The sequence below is a fragment of the Aythya marila genome (assembly GCF_965140915.1).
Source record: "Aythya marila genome assembly, chromosome: 3".
Taxonomy (NCBI): Eukaryota; Metazoa; Chordata; class Aves; order Anseriformes; family Anatidae; genus Aythya; species Aythya marila.
The window spans coordinates 36,658,753-36,675,921 of NC_139044.1; the positions used below are offsets into that span (position 1 = coordinate 36,658,753).

The 17,169-nt window shown below is 40.8% G+C and overlaps 1 protein-coding gene and 1 long non-coding RNA gene across 2 annotated transcripts in view; both read left to right on the top strand.

Moving 5' to 3' along the window:
• The first annotated feature begins 2,378 nt into the window (after nt 1-2,378).
• Nucleotides 2,379-4,615, top strand: LOC309875866. The gene is made up of 3 exons (XR_014317080.1): nt 2,379-2,446; nt 2,937-2,995; nt 4,518-4,615. It is a non-coding gene; the product is annotated as an uncharacterized lncRNA (long non-coding RNA).
• Nucleotides 4,616-5,853: 1,238 nt separating this feature from the next.
• The window catches only part of PLB1 (phospholipase B1), a gene marked incomplete at its 5' end in the record, with an annotated part of 73,866 nt that continues 62,550 nt past the window's right edge, over nt 5,854-17,169 (top strand). Inside the window, 9 exons of the mRNA XM_082758175.1 lie at nt 5,854-5,926; nt 6,392-6,470; nt 7,002-7,053; nt 8,247-8,333; nt 8,588-8,650; nt 10,022-10,104; nt 12,812-12,890; nt 13,493-13,597; nt 15,306-15,398. Coding sequence (XP_082614301.1) covers nt 5,854-5,926; nt 6,392-6,470; nt 7,002-7,053; nt 8,247-8,333; nt 8,588-8,650; nt 10,022-10,104; nt 12,812-12,890; nt 13,493-13,597; nt 15,306-15,398 — 714 coding nt within the window. The remainder of the gene's footprint in view (nt 5,927-6,391; nt 6,471-7,001; nt 7,054-8,246; nt 8,334-8,587; nt 8,651-10,021; nt 10,105-12,811; nt 12,891-13,492; nt 13,598-15,305; nt 15,399-17,169) is intronic.

Genomic DNA, 17,169 nt, shown 5'->3' on the forward strand with positions numbered 1-17,169 from the left:
CTACCAAGCACCATGAAGACAACAGGAGCTTGTGAATAGCTCATGGCTGAAACTCAAGTGGAAAAATAATGCAGGGAAGTTGGTGACAATTATCGAAAATGGGCAGCGTGGCTCGAGGGATGGGCTGAGGTGGTCATGGAGAGCAGCAGTAGCTTTCTGCCACCCCGCTGACCATTGCGAGTGCCAGTACCCGTCTCAGGAGGGTGGGGGTACCCCATACCACTGGCCCATGCCAGGCACGTTTCCTCCCTGTAGTGTGTGTGCTGCCAGCTGTCCTAATTCAGGTGTCTCTCACCTGCTGGCCTGAGCTGGCTCCCCATTTACTTTTTGGTGTGGAAAGAAAGGCATGCAAGCCGGAGTGTGCAGCAGGACTAAATATTCCCGGGTTGGCTTCTGAATGCTAAAGGAGAATTATTGTAGGAACAGCAGGGCTTGGCTGGCATGCAGGGGCAGCTGTGAGCATGCTGTGAAGTTCAGCTGAGGATCCAGACCCGTGGCTGCCTTTGTGAAGATTTTAGAATAAACCAAAATTCATGTGTTCCAATCCAAGTGTATACTAAAGGAAAGAGAATAATGTTTACTGAAATACCTACAGGCCTGACTTTTGGCTCCGCAGACTATTTTATCTGTCAACACTCTCCAGGAAGAAAAGAAATTGCCGCTGTTTCTGTATCACTATGGCAAACTCACAACAGTGCGATGTTGCTCCCTGGATGTGGAAGATGTAGATTAATGTGAACTGCTCCTTTTTTAAGGAGTTTCAGCTTGTATGTGCTCAAATGACCCTAAGTTTGTACAGGGCAAGACTAGGCTGTGCTCTCAGTGCATAAGAATTGGGGGTTGGCTCACGTGCATTTGTAGATGATTGCAAAATCTCCTTTTGTTCATGGGAATTAAATGTTTATTAGCTGTCCTTGGCATTTTGTACTTTCCAAAACAAAGATAGGTTGCTTTCTTTGAGATACAAAGCTAAGTTCCATTGTAATACAGGAGAACAGCAGTGTATGAATTGGGCTGAAGAGGAGAGTGGTTAGAATACAGGAATTCTGAAGGGTTTTTAGTGCCTGTGAAGGATGAGGTCCATCAACTATGTATATGACTTCACTGTACTTCAACACTAATTTCAACAAATGTCATCTGATTATAACAACTAGAAGCTTATTCTAGTGTAGCAAAAATAAAATATAACGGTTGTTGGGGTGTGCCTCACCTTTGGAAAGTAGGGCAGACGAGAAAGGTTACAGCTTTCATGATTGTGTGCTTTTAGGTTTATTATGTTTTCTGAAGGCTTTTTCTAAGGTTTAAAATTGTGCAATTAATTATTCTTTTACTTATTTATTTATTTTACCTTTTTAAAGGTCAGACAGCTCATCTCCTGGAAGAACAAGGAAAACTAAAGGTGAAGTATGAGAAACAGCTCTATCTTTTTCTTTTTTTTTCTTCCCTTTTTTCAGTATCTGTCACCTCTCTGGCTGATGCTTCCTCTGAGGCCGTCAGGAGAAGAGCTCAGTGCACTAAACTGTTTAATTTTGTAAAGAATAAATGCATAGCAAATGACTCAGCAACGTGGTACTGCGCTTTCAAAACTACAGTACCTAATCAGGAAATAAAAGTTTCTCCGAGCAACGTTTGTTATTAGGTTGCACATCCTGTACGTAGGTTGGCTGTGGTTAGCGCTTGTTCCTAGATGCTCCGTTGCTCTTTTAGAAACGGAAGATCGCTGTCTTTCATCTTTCTTTGAGGTACTAGAGGTGGATCATAGCTATTGTCAGGATGCAGGAGGGCGTTAAATTATTGTTCCTAGTGATAGTCAGCTGTCTCTCATGCTGAGTTTAGTCACATCACTCACATCCTTACCCTAAATACAAATCTTTTTTTATTTCATTATTTCCCTCTTTAGTACTTTCTATGATGACATGGGGATTGTGCCAGTTGCCAGAGACCCAGAATATGGGCGATGCTCTTGGTTCACTTTACCTTTCCTGTTGTGTACCAGAGCTGTGGCTTTTTGTCATGTACGTTGTGTACCTTGTGGTGTGTGGAGATGCACGCAGAAGCTGTTTTTGTGATCTCTTCCAGATTAAGCGCTGATGGTTCACAACAATGAACATAACAGATTATGTTCAGCGTATTTTGTTGATTGCTATGTGGGAATTGGTAAGAAAGCTGAGCAAAAAGTGTAGAGTTTTGGAAGACTGGATTTGAAAATTCCAAGTCTATATTTCCATGTATTTCTAGCAGGGGTGCAACTGTTCTTTTAAACCACTGTGACATCAGGAAAAGCTTGGTACTGTGTGAGAATGGAGCCTCCATGTCCCCTCCTTTTACCAGTTTCCTTGTTGGAAATAAGTAATCAACCATATTTATTTCTTTATGTCAAAGGCTCCAAGAAAATTCCAGCTTTCATGTGAGCATGCGATGCCACCTGAGACTCCTTCAACTTCAGGTTTGTGTCTAATATTATTCTTGTAGAGGCTTTCCTTCCTGCCAATTACTTTAGAGAGGCTGTGGAGGGAAGGAATTCAGCTGTTTTGAATGGCTTTGTGTGTGTGGGACGTGACTGAAGTAGGGGTGAGCTGTGTGAAATCCTTAGTTTTGTTTTGTTTTGGTTTTGTGTGTGTGTATGTGTTCATAACAGTACTTAAGTTTCTTCAGATGCTGATTGAGGATGCTGGTATTACTTAAATCATTCAGCACTGTGTTTTGTGGTTTCTTCTTGCTTGATGGCTGAACATTTCAGTGCATCTGCAGTATTTACTGAGTACCTGAGTAAGGTTTCTCTTTCTGGCCGTCTTAAAACTGACAGTTAAAAAGATTAACATAGACTTCTTACAGAATCGTTTTAATAAATTTTGCCACATTTTAATATGCTGGTGGATGTGACTTTCTTTCAAAGTTACTGTTCTTTTCTAACCTGGTCTTCGACTTTTCTGCAGTTCATGCTCTGAGGCCAGCTGACATTACAGCAGTTGCTGCAATAGGAAATTTGCAAAGAGTAAGTACATGCATTAAGTGTGCTGAACGTGACCCATTTCCTCCTTTCTGACTCTGCGATGAGGTGATGATGAATTGAGCTGATGCTGTAATTTGGGGTCCCAGTTAGGGCATGAAACTTTCCATGAGCATCAACGGTTTCTGGTGTTTTTTAAAAAAAAAAAAAAAAAAGACTGGAAATACCTGCTGTTCAGTGTTCCAGTATACTGTGAGTACAAAAATAGGCATCTGACTTCATGCAGGAGGAAATTTGATCACAGTGCTCTTGCAGAGAGCCATGGTATTTGATTACCATGCTTGGATTTTCCTAACAATGAGCGGAACAGATCGAATAACTGGAAGAAGCATTTGGGAAAACTCTAGGAAAAAACTACGGTATTGTTGATCAGCATTAGGACAAATCATCAACAAATGTAGTAGATTTTCCATCCCATTTAAGTGTTTCCGTCCTGTAGAGTTTAAAAGTCAGAAACTCTAGATGAATCATAAATATACATGTATACTTCTGATGTATAAATCACTGGGTGAAGATCTACCTGTTCTGATAGTTAGATTTGGATAATTTTTACTTAATAGTTGGAAGTAAATATCTGAAATAGATTTGAGGCCCAATTAAAAGTGTTTAACCACAACCACAGTTTTCAAGCTTTGAGGAAGTACAGAAATGTATCTAGTGGGCAAAAACTGGGAGCCATTGTGGGGGCTACAAATCCCAAGAAATAGGGGAGATTCTACTTTGTCACAAAGCAACCTTCAACTTTGAAATGGTATTCCCTGAGATATCATACTTTTCCTTGGTTTAAGGGCTTTCAAAACAAATGTACAAACAAACAAAACAAGCATTCCTGGACTCCCTGCAAGTACTTCCCTCTTCGGAAGAGAAAGTTTTGTCTTAAAGTGGAAGTTGCTTCACTCTCAGACTGGAGGCGTGGTCCTTCAGGCCAGGTCTTTTTTGTGATGAAGTCTTTATTGCCTGTGGGTGGTGCCATAGAAAAATGTTTAAACGATGGTCTAATGAATATCTGCTTTCTTAGAGCAAGCATATATCTTTGTCTACTCCTAGACTACTTGCAATCAGTGGAGTTCCTCTGTTAAGGTGTTGTTTTTTTCAACAGACACGGTGTTGGCAGAGTGCCATCCATGTAAATTATCTAAATGACTTCAGGTCATGTCCCTTGTTGAAAATAAATAGATTAGAGAAATTCAATATGGTTTAGAACAGCATTTCATTTGACTGAATTTGAGTTCAGCCAGTCAAATTTTATTTTAAGCCATATGTAATAAATTCATTAATGAAAGCAGTACCCAAGAAAAAAATCACCAGACTATGAGAACACAGTGTAAAAAGGAAGTGCTGCAAATGACAGCTCTGGAAAATAATTTAAATCTGTTGCAAACTGCAGCGTAATGAAGAATATGTAGAAAACTACTACTTGGAAAAGAGGTGTACAGTAGGGGAACAGTGTGTGTAGAACTAAATTTCCCTATGCTTAGTGGTATTCTTATTGCCTGCTTTTTCGCAGACACCAGGAGCCAGTGTTCATCGTGAAGACTTACTCCAAAGGTAACCATGAACTGCTAGCATCGACTTCTGTCATGATCCTAGTTCATAAAATATCACAAGGTGGGAATAAGATACAAGCAATTCTTATTGTTGTTATCTAAAAAGGAGAAAGACAATTTAAATATAAAAGATTTTGAGCCGCTGGATCCTTCCCCATCCTTAGTTAACAGAAATTTTTTGTACTTAGACTGTGTGTGTTTTTTTTGTGTTCCTTTTTTTTTTTTTTTTTTTTAAACCAAGGTATGCAACTACCTTAAGGTTGCAATAACCTTGATTAAGACTTGTTACTCCATGATGAATCCTGTGTAGTAAATATCATCCACTAATTAGAGAGCAGAAAGCAGAGATTTATCAAAGCAAAGAATGAACCCAGGAGTGTTAGTACCCTGTCCTCTGCTTGAATGATTCCCAGTGTTTGTGGGCAAGTTCTACATCATTTTCTTCTTTCTTGCCCTTTTAGCAGATCTAAGTTAGTGGGAAGAATCATATAGTTAAACCTCATAGATGCAAATCTGTGTAGCTCTTTTGAGGCATTCCAGATGAGGATTTGGCCCTGCAAAGACAAACTTTAAAAGACTAATAATTTTAAATGGTTGCATGAACATCTGTGTCCACTTACGCGTACACACAGAGAGGTCCTGGCATTGCTTGTGTATATGCATAAGCACAAATATTGCAACAGGCAGAGCGTGGAGAGGCAGAAGAATGAGATCCAAGACTGTGTTCTTCCTCAGCAGTAGCTGATGACATGATGGTTCTAGGGAGAGAAAGGCCCCATTCTTAATTTCAGCAACTGCTGTGAAAATGCAATTTGAGCTGTAGCTTGAGTAGGAAGAGATTGGGGCTCTGCTGAAATGTAACTTTTCTTTGAGAAATGGAATAACAGCTTCCTGTTTTCTCTTCCCTTTCTATAGCACAGGAAAGAGCCTCCTTGACATGAGCGTGGAAACTTTATCAGGTGTGTCTTGCTATCACACAAACTCAAGCAAATTAACTAAATGTCAAGCTGGCTGCAGGTCAAGAGCTTTGTTGGGCTGCAGCGGGGGTTCAGCACAAGCATGCCACAGGGGTGTACGGGAAGCCTGAGGGAAGGTGCTCATGGGGAGTATGTGTGCAGCATAGGCTGGGCTATCTGTGCAGGCTTTGAACAGGCCATCTAGGTAGCCCCAATCCCTGCTGGCACATCTTCACTGTGCTTTCTGCCCACACTAGCCAAGTGTAATCTTGTGTGGATTTGCCTGTCCAGTGCTCCTTCTGCTGCCACACACTCTGAATTTACACTAGGGCTGCCCTTGATGCACCACATAGATGTATTCAACCATGAGCTGGTTGTGATAGTAGCCTTGACTTGCTTGACAGGTGTTGCAGGTAAAACCTTCAGGTCCACTGAAATGCTGAATTGAGTAATGGGTAGCTCCCGGGTCTTCCCTCCAAACCTTCCAGTGTCTTAATGGCACCTCCATTCTACTAGCTGGAAAAGTGGATTACAAACTGGCAACTCCTTAGTGCTTCAGGAGCTGATGGCCCTTTTCAGAAGCTTCATTTCTACAGCCACTTGTATTTAAATCTGCCAACACTTCTTGTGGCTGACGTGAGAGGTGGGGGTGGATGTTTCTGACCTGAGTGTGGAGGAAAACTCAGACATGAAACCTCCAGTTTTTAGGAGCAGTCACCACTCGGGAACAGCTGCAGAGCATCTCAGGTGCCCTTCATGCCTGCCAGGAGATCCCCAGCTCTTACATGTTCTGGTCTACTTCAGCTATGTTTATAGTGAAATTGCAGAGTAGCAGTCCCATGTATCCAGAAATAGCCTAACCCATGTATGTCCTTTAGCTCTCATTAGCAGTTTTAATCCCTCGGTCCTGCACCAATCTCCTCTGCCTGGCACAACGGGATCAGATGGTCGAGCCACGTAAGTGCGAGGGGTTTCTGGCTGGGCAGTTCACTCATATCTAGAAAGGTGGAGGATGGATGTGTTTAGTAATGGAGCACCTCTTGGGACACAGAGTGTACTTGGTACCAGCTGAGGCTGTACAAGACTTCCAGGGACAGACCCTGCCATGGAGGGTCAGTTGTCACCTCTCAGAAACAGAAGGAATGAAGCCCCCATGCGCTTTCAGGTCTGGAAAATCTGACCTAACATCAGGGCTTCTTCTTTATATCTGCAAAACAACTGTCTGAGCTCAAATAGAATTAGAGTGTGCCAGCCAACCTGTGTTTACTGTCTTCATCTAAGTGCACACCTGAAAGTGAGATGTCTGAATAGGAGCTAATCACCCCAAGCACTCTGTCTAGCTCAGACAAGTGTCTAATCTTTACATATTTAAGAGAGAAAAGATGAAAACCTGAGGTTTCAAATGTTCTTTGACTTTATGACAAAAATCAACTAAAGCTTCACCCTTACTGATGCCTTGACAGATTCTTTCCTTGTGTTTTTTTTCAGAGACCTCCTGGATCAAGCTGTAGAAATAGTGAAGCTCATGAAAGAGGATCAGGTTTGCTTAAAACACAGAACAGTTCAGAGAGCTTGGTCTCCAAGCTGGAAAAGGGGGAAGTGTGATGAAATACCTTAAACACCACTTAAATGTCTCTTCAAAATAGAAAATGCTGTTTCTTGAGGTTAACAGACTTTGGTCTCTCTGACGTAAATAGAATCAGTCCTGTACCTTTTAAGCTATGGAGTTTTGTTCCTAAAAGTATCCCACCTGGCTTATGTTTGTCAGAGTGGCTGAAGACGTTGGTATGGAAGTCAGAATTTTTGTTTTGCATTGGGTAAGAATGCAAGACCTCTGCTAACTATACTCAGAAACTGTGCTGGTGTTTCTGAGAAGCCAACCCACAATTATAATTCTTGAAATTTGTTACTGCCTCCTGGCCTCTCAGGATCATATTTTTTAAAATGCCAGTAAAGCTCTGTATACGCTTTGGCTGATGCCAATGGTTGATGCTGGTGAGAGCTGAATTATCATTCATGGCTGAGTACTTCAAAAATCCCATCCTGGAGTTTGATGTACTCGTTTTTTCTTCTGTTCTTAACCCCTAGGCATGTTATTGTGTTAAAAAGCCTTGATATAACTGGCAAATGTAACTGCCAAAGTGATTCTGCTGTTGCCTGCTCCCTGTAAAGGCAGCACACCAGACTATACGTGAATGGATTTAGCATAAGTTTTTTGTGGAACTGAAGGCTTCTAAGCAATTTTCTTTTGTGACTGGCGAGTGTTGCCTAATGGACTTACCACAGATGGACAGGGCTGTAGCTCTTAGATTTTTGCTCCACTCTACATCCCTCTAGTATGACCCAATCTCAGCAGTTCAGGAACGTTAACTCTGTCATCAAGCTGCATCAGTGATAGAAAGAAACAGCATCAGGCTTTGTGCTGAGTTGTGCATGCTCATTTCCAATGAACCCTCCAATGGCCACAGTGATTTCTGGCTTTATCTTGAGATTTTTAGAGGTATGCATTCAGCTTTAATGGCAGCAGTTGCTTCCTAACCATCCATTTGCTGCTTTCTCTAGGGTAAGCTGTTGAGTCAGATGGAAGGGATTGAAGTAGCCATGGTTGTAGGCACTGTTTGGGCTTGCTGATTTAAAGCTACAGCAAATCTTACACGAGAAAGGAAAATGACAAATAGGGCTCTTACCATCATGTTCATTTCAAATTTTTATTTTATTTTTTTTTTCTTCTAGATGATGGACTTCCAAAATGACTGGAAATTGATCACAGTTTTCTTTAGTGCTGAAAACCCGTGCTCTTCCTGTGCTTTCACACAACCGGTAATTTTTTCTTGGCGTAGTTTAGCAGTCAAGGCAGGTGATAAACTCACTTTTCCAAGCTCTACCCTTTGCCATAGTGAACCAAAGCAGTAGCTGGTTCCAGGAGGTTGGAAAGTCACTATTCAGTAATGTAAGCTGCTGGTGCACCACATGTTTTGTATTTATAAATGTGTAAGTGATTTGTCATTTCAACTCTGAGATGACATAGTAGGATAGTTCTCCTACTGGTTTTGATGGTGTTTTTCATCTCACAGGAGAACTGCATGTTGGAAAACCTGGAAAAACTTCAAGAGGTCTTGGACTTCTTGTATAAAGAAGTAAGCTTTATTCATCAATTTTTAATAATCCGAATCTTTTGATTTCTTTTTTTCCGGTCTCTCTTACCATACAGTGGCTTGTACCAGTGTTCAAGTGACTTAGAACACACATCTCATTGACTTCAGTCTTCTGGTTGTATTTGTTGGCAATAAGCACTTAAAGTATATTATGCTATATTTTATAAATATATATATATAAATTATGCTTTAAAAATCTGATGCAAAGCTAAGCAGTTACCTGTCCATCCTTTGTTACACAAGCTGATGTACTACTCAGTCTGTTTTTAAGTGATTTGCATTAATAACAGAGTATGTCAGTCTAGGTCTGAAAGCTGTTCCTTTTGAAACAGTGGTGTTTATGAAAATATATTGAATTGCTGAATGCATGGAGCTACCTAGGCAGTGTACAGGCTGCTAAATAGATGGTGGTGACTTGTGTGAAATGGGAAAAAACACATTAACACATTAAAATAATAATAATAATAATATATATTATATATAATATATTTTTTCTCTCGTTATTTGTCAATTTTAAGTGTTTTTAGTGTTTCTAAAGGTTTTCTAGCTGTCTTAGCTGGGATGTATCTACTTCTTTAGGAAAGTTTCTGAGAAATGCTCTGCACTGAGTCTTAGTCGACTAATGAGTTAGATGAGGATGTATCACTAGTAAAGCAGAATATTAACAGTCTATCTGAACTAGTTCAACAGCATCTTCCAAGAATTTTGTGTTGCCAGATTGAAGGCCTGAAGGGTCTTCTAAACCTTCTCCGGTTTCATTGCATTAGGCTACAACCACTCATTCCTCTCAGGCTGACTCCAACAAATGTTATGTATGGGTGAAGCTTCACCCATGCATTTGCTTCAGATTCCCTCCCGTATTGTTTCCAGAATCTGTATATGTGCACTTGTGAATGTGCACAAGGGTCCTATATAAATGGACAGCTGCTTTCTCCTTGGGGGAGAGGGGAGGCAGGATGCACAAGTGCTTGTGTTATTACACAGAATGTTTTATCCCAAGGCTTTACATTGATACATTGCCACAAAAATGATATTTCCTAGCTTATCTGAGTTCAATTTAGTTGGCTGGTGGCCATGTAGTTTATGTAAAATGAATTTTTGGGTCTCAGTCAAGAAGTCGTCATGGTCACAATTATTTCACAAAGGATGATTAACATTATTCTAGATGGCAGGCATAGAAGTAGGGTTCAGGAAGGAATTGGCAAAGACTGTGATTATTGATTTTATGAAGGTAGAATCCCAGCCCAGAGGTAACACAAGTGACATTGTAGACATTGTAATTTACTGTTAGTGCTATTTGCTAATCTCCAATTGCTAGTATTTATGTGACTAATTTTTACTTTATAACTGCAGGTTCCCAAAGCCTTTGTAAATCTGGTAGATTCTACTGAGCTCACAACTTCCTTTCTTGCATGCCAAGATCCCAATAATGCAAGGTAACAGAGGTTCCTTTAAGTTTTCAATACTGTCTCCCACTACTGTTCAGACACATAGCTTTGTATATATATTAGCTTTATACCTATCCGGTAGAGTATTCTGAACAACTTTCTGCCCTTAACACCAATGTATGTCACAGGTTTTTAGATCTCCACTTTGTTTCTGCAGGCATAGATTTACCAGGAGGAGTAGGTGCTTTAACTCAGCGGCTTGGGTAGCACATCTCAATAACATACTGTGGTGGTGGTGGGTTTACCCTGAGCAGTAGCCAAGCACCCACACAGCCCCTCTATCACTTCCCTTTACCACACCCCAATGGGACAGGGGAGAGGAAAGGAATAATGAAACCCAGAAGATGTGGGTTGAGATAAGACAGTTTAATAGCTGAAAGAAAGGGGGCTAGGGGGTGGGGGAGATAAATGACTCAAAGGTAATAACTCCCCACTTCCCATGAATGGACCGTTGTCCAGCCAGTCTCCAATCAACAATGACCTTGGAAGCCAAATTTTCCCTCTTCTTCTCTACCTCAGGTTTTATTTCTGAACATGATGCTATATCATGTGGAATATCCCTTTGGTCAGCTTGCCGCTTGTCCTGGCTGTGTCCCCTCTCTTGTCCAACCCCAGCCTGTTCACTGGGTGGGACAATGTGGAAAAAGAGGAAGCTTCAACACTGCAAGCACTGTTCAACAGTGACCAAGGCACTGGTGTGTTATCAACAGTGTTTTAACCAGAAATCCAAAATACAATGACATATTGGCTGTTGTTAAGAAAGTTAACTCCATCCCAACCAGACACAATACAGTCATTATGGTAACAAGACCGTACAGTCCATCCACTACTTCAAACTTGAAAAAGAAACTCTGAAGGCTCTTTAAATGTATAAGTTTCTAGGTATCAATGTTCACAGTATTCACAAAAGGAATAATGAGTATTAAAACACTGGCAATATGAGAGCTACTGCTTGGGCTTAGGGTATGGTAGGATGGAACATTCAACTTGCCCGTTCTATGGTAACTGCTTGCATAGATGTTTTCATCCATCTCCTTCTCTCAGCACCTTGTAAAAAAAAGTGTGAGTAGCTTAAGTCCCAATTTAGTAGGGAGTAGGAGTGTGCACAAGGACAGTTATGATAGAGTAGTTTACAGCTGATGAGATTACACTCCATTTTACTCCATAGCAATTTTTTTTCTTGTGCTCGTGGCATACTAATATAGTAATTCTGAAGTGCTTTACAAGTTTTGCAAATATATGGCCTGGGAGATGTTCCATCAGTCAAGCAAGAGGTCTGGCTGCTGCATAACCACATGCATAACAACAAGCATAAGCAGAGGAGAAGAAGCTTTCCTTGTCAAAAATGATTGCATGGAGAATATTAGCAAGCTTACATATCAATGGGCTCTTGAAGCTGTGTTTATCTGGTTGAACAGTTCTACCAGTTTGTATGCTTTGTGCTTAAGTATAAAGCTCTTGGGCTCATCAGGCCCAGATACTCTCCCAGATAAGGGTCTCAGCATTTGGTTAGCAATTTGTCATCTTTGGACTGTGCTCTCAAAGAAAAATATGAGCCACAGCAAAAGAGGAAACTTCAGTGTCTAAGAAGAGAATAGTGGCTGACATTTCCAATCCCATGTCAGTATCTAACTTCAGGCACTGGAATTTGGAACATAAGTGGGATTTGAAATTACTTCCTTTATTAGCTTCTCATTAACTACAAGTGTTGTCCATGCCAGAATTGGTGGATGAACCCCACTTTTAGGCATAAAACTCTCTTCATGTATTGTATGAAGTTCTTAGATGTCTCTATTTGTTCCTGCCTGTTAGGCTTTGGTACGATGCTTGTCCTGAATTCACTTTTTTTTTTCTTTCTTTTTTTTTTTTTTTTTTTCCACTCACCAGTGCTAATAAACACATCTTAATAGAAAACCTGCTATTTTACAGGTTTAGCTAGAGTTTTGTGAAAAGGAGAGAGTGCCTGATCTTGACAGGTGCTTACTGCTTACACCTGCAAGCTCCACTAAAAGTTTCTCAAATTCTCATTTATCCTGGCATTTTCATCTGAATTTACCTTTGTTGGAAACAGGCTGATCTCAAAAGTATCCTATGTTGTTCCTGTCAGCTGCTTTGGGAGAGGGTCTGAGTTACCCTGTCAACTACAGAAATACTCAGTATGCAGATCTCACCCTGTAGGTCAGAAATTTTGCTGAGATTGGCCAGCTGCTTTGTAATGTCTAGCCACGCTTCAGCATAAATAAGCTTTTGAAGCACTGAGCTTCCATCCACATTTCTAGATGGAGGTCTTGTTAACAAACACTAAGGCAAAATTTCTTCTGGAAAGTATTCTGGGTGTGTTCAATTTTCGTATGTGATTATAGAGAGGGAAGTATTTGAAAACCAGCATAGCACCTATTTTAAACCTAAGCATGCTGGTAGCTTGCAAGTCCCTGTGCTAATCCCAGTCTGGCATATTTGTCAACTGAATAGGCTTTCGAGTGTAGTAGTAGTACAAAGCTCTGGACATGGAAATATATACCAATGATTATATATATTAAAAAAAAAAAATGAAATACAACTCCATATAGCTTTGTCAATGTATGCAATAATTTAATCTTCAATACATGCTTGTCAGTGGCTTCAGAGTCTGTACTGTCTTGTTATCTATTTATCTAAAGTTTATAATGTCTTTGCTTTTCGTTCTTCTCTGCAGCAATCCTGTTGGGAATCAGTGCAATTGTGTACATGAACACTCTGTGCTAGATGATTACATACTGAGGTGGTCCTATCAGGTATGGCATATTCCGTATTGCTTGGTGCTTGTATTGCTAGACATCTCTGTTCATTTTCCAGATTAAGCTGACATTTCTAGATTAAGACCACATTTCTTGGGGTCACCAGGAACAATGGAGATGTTCTTTGTATATCTGAGTGACCCAAGTGTCTCTTCCAGTTTCCAATGACTGTAGTTCTTGGGAACCTAGGAGTTGTTATAACCCATTAGAGGAATGATTTATCTTGTCCTTTAACTTGGCTGTTGATGCCACGTGACTTAGATGGAAACTTTCTGTAAGACAACAATAGTTGTGCTGTAATCCCTTTAGAAACAGCAGAGAGGCAAATAAGCATGAAATTTTATTTCCTTGCTAAGCATGCTATTCTTTCAAAGAAAGTGATAGTAATTCAGGGTAGCTCTCTTGTAGCCACAAGGAGTTTCTAACTATTGCATAAGAAGATTTCATTTAATTACTGTCTTTGTTCTGGATTACAGAATTTGATTCTTGTGGTTTATTAGGGAAGGAGATAATTTTAGTTCACTTTAAACTCCAATGAATTGCACATATATTACACTATACAAAATAATACTCATCTGATTATATGGTTGTCTATTCAGGATGCTTGGGGAAAACTGCTAGAGTCTGCAAGGTATGATCAAAAAGATGACTTCACTGTTGTTCTTCAGCCTTCTTTCCAAGAAACGAATCTGTTGCTCAGACTGGTGAGTAAATGCAAGCTGCTCCATTCTTTCTGGATTGTGTCTGGTGAGACTGAGTGCAATGTTCAGCTGGCTTTCTCCTATCTAGGCTGTATAATGCCAGAAGACAAGCATAATTAGGTAGCCAGGACACATCTTGGCATCAGACATTGAGGTACTAGGATTGCAGCTCAGTTCAAGCAGCATCATTCAGAGATCCTGTGTTTTTTGAATTCTGTGTTCCTGGAGAAATCAGCTCATGGAACATCTGTAGATTAGATCACAAGTGCCCAGAAACTGACAGTGCTGCTAGTTTTTCTCTATCCTTGCAGTCATCCTTGCTCATTCACTCCCATTATGCTTGTGTGTGTTTGGAATCAAAGCCAAAAGAGGTTAACAATAAGTATTTTAAAAATGGGTAGGGGAAAACAACAAAGAGATAAAAGATTCATAAATAGTATTGGAAAGTAGGACTACCTCCCTGCAAATAAACTGAGATTAATGCAGTCTGGGATCCTGGAAATGAATTCTGTCCAGAATTTGTATCTAGTATAGCCAATGGCAAATATATATTGACAGGGTTGCCTGGAATGTCAGACATCCTTCACCACAGGTGATTTTAAATGAGAGCTCAAAGGTTAAGGTTGTCTGAGACCTGGCAAAGGAGAGAGGAAGGTATGACTTCTTAGATAATGGCTTACTCAGCAAGGTATCAAAATCCAACATTAAACATTGCTGGCTATTTGCATATTATGTTGGTGGTGAGTCGTGGTCCAGTTCCTAGGCACTGTAACAACTCCATGAATGTGTTTTTATGCTGTTTCTCCCTTCAGCTTGGTATCAGAACAGAGTGGACTGTAAGAAGGAAATTTGTCTTCCGGGAAGTCTGGGATCTGCTATATTGCAAAATCTTCCTTTGCTGTTGGGTCGTTTTGTGGCAGATGTTTTGTTGATGACTGGTCCGTGTACAAATGTCAGACTTACTTTTCATGACATGACTTTTTCCCTTAGTAAATTGCTCTGTTATTGCCTTCAATGTCATCTTATGTCATAGTTACCTTCTTAGTTTCCCCTGATTTGTAATAGCAAGCCACCTGACCAGCAGGCTACCATGTGGATTTTCCAAACTCTTCACTCCCTTTCATTTAAAAATAAACATGACCTCTTAAGACAAACTCTTCATGCTTCCCCTTTTTTTAACCCCTGTAAGTGTTAGCTAGAGGAAGCGTTGTTTATTCGAAATTGTTTGTATGGTCACATCTGCAAGGTTCCCTGATGTCCTGTATGTCACTAGTGTGATTGTGTTTTGTTGTTGCTCCAGCAGTGGTCTTCTGCTGACACTGTGGCTTACTGCACTTGGTACAGACACCTGGTAGCAACCCTGCATTATCTAGGCTTTGAGTAGCAGGGAGGGATGGGAAGGAAGAAAGTAGGAAAGAAACATGCCATGGCTGCTATCCTCAGCTCTGCAGAGTCTGCTCTTGGATACTGCTGTCCCTTCACTGCTGCCTTACGGTAGTAGGTACAGCAATCACTTATAAGAACAGCATCTGTTCTGTCTTGACACGCCATCAGGAGCTGAGATCCACAACAAATGGCTTAATGGGAATACAAAAGATTGTGATTCTTGTAGATATAAAAAGTTACTTTATGAAAAGAGAACTTGTGTGCCTGAATGTCTCATCTCTTCACACAAAGCCTTTTTTCATGGTCTAAATGCTTTGTCTTTCAGGACAGGGATGACTTCACCACCACGTCAAAGACAGAAGTGGAAAAACTGGAAGAAGATTATACTTTCTTGTCTGTGGCTCTCTGGAACAACATGGTGAGCAGTACCACAGACACTGTTACTTACTGGTCTTAGTACAGAAGCTTAGCAGCAACTCCACACCAGTCAGGCTTTGAGTAGCCGGAAGGGGAAGGAAAGTGGGAAACAAACATCCCATGACTGCTGTCCTCAGCCGTGCAGAGGGTCTGCTCTCTACTAATGCTAAATGCCCTACATTTCCAGGACAAATCTTTCTGTTCCTTGGCTGCTACTTTCTATGAACAACTTTTCAGAAAGGCTTTCAAAGTAGCCCTTCAGGAAGTCCCAGGGAATAAGAGAGCTGTGGCAGACCCTTTTGCTAGCCTCACCTCTGTGGCAGAGTGGCACAGTGACAACTGAGGCTTGTCATAACCTGAGATTATAATGATTATACTCTTCTGTCTCATCTGTCTTTTATCCATCCCACTCTTTACTGAGACTCACAGTGTCTGTTTCTTTATTAACTGTCTGCTGCTGCTGCTGTTGCTCATAGTAAAAATGCAATAGACTGCCTTAATGAGCTCCCATTGCTTCTTCAAGAGCAGGATGCCCTACCCAGCTAAAGAAAGCCCATCAATGGTGCTTTCTAATGGGGGAGAGAGGGTGTCTGAAAGAAATACAGCCTCTCTGACCCAATCAAGCTTGAGCACAACGTCCAATTCTGCAAGAGGCTTCTACAGACTTGAGCTGTCAACACGCTTTTTTACCCATTTGTATGTGTAACTGAGTGTATGCACATACAGCTGGAGCAGTTTGCATTTCAAAATTGATGATAGAGACAAATGAAGGAAAGGGAGTTACTTTCCAATATGAATGAAATTTAAATAAAAAAAGCAGGCACCTGGTTTTGTACTCACCAGAGCAAAGCAGAATTTTATTGCTTAGTGCATGTTATGCCAAGGCTATGCCTTGGTACCAGTGATTTTGAATAAGATGTTGATATTAATGTTCCTTCTGGCTTAGAAATGCTCAAAATCTTCTCTTTTATTCTAATAAACTTCTTATACCATATGGTTATAAAATACACAGTCTTCTTTTAATTAAAAGGAATTTGCATGGCCAATTAAGTTAAATTTAAGGTATGACTTACTTTCTGCTTGTTTTGCAGTCCATGTGGTGTTAGGCTTTTCATTTGAGAACACCAACTATTTCTGCAACTGTCTGAAGCATGAATGAAATAGGCTATACTGCAACCACCTTTTAGATAACCATGCTTAAAACCAAATCCATACAGATTGATGTGTTCTTCTTTCTTTTTATGCTAATTCTGGCAGTAGTAATGCTATTGTAGTGTTGGCCATAGAATGCCTTGGGTTGGAAGGGATCTTTAAGATCACCTAGTTCCAACCCCTCTGTCATGGGCAGGGATGCCACCCACTAGATCAGGTTGCCCAAAGCCCCATCCGCCCTGGTTTTGAACGCCTCCAAGGATGAGGCTTCCACAGCTGCTGTGGACAACCCGTTCCAGTGCCTCACCACTCTCTGAGTGAAGAACTTTCTCCTAACCTCTAATCTAAATCTCCCCTCTTTTAGTGTAAAACCATCCCCCTTGTCCTGTCATTATCTGCCTGTGGAAAATATTGCTCTCCACCTTTTTTATAAGACCCCTCTAAATATTGAAAGGTTGCAATGAGGTCACCCCAGAGCCTTCTCTTCTCCAAGCTGAACATCCCCAGCTCTCTGTTTTTCTTCATAGGAAAGGTGCTCCAGCCCCCTGAACAACTTTGTGGCCCTCCTCTGGACCTGCTGTAACAGCCCTGTGTCCTTCTTGTCCTGGGGGCCCCAGACC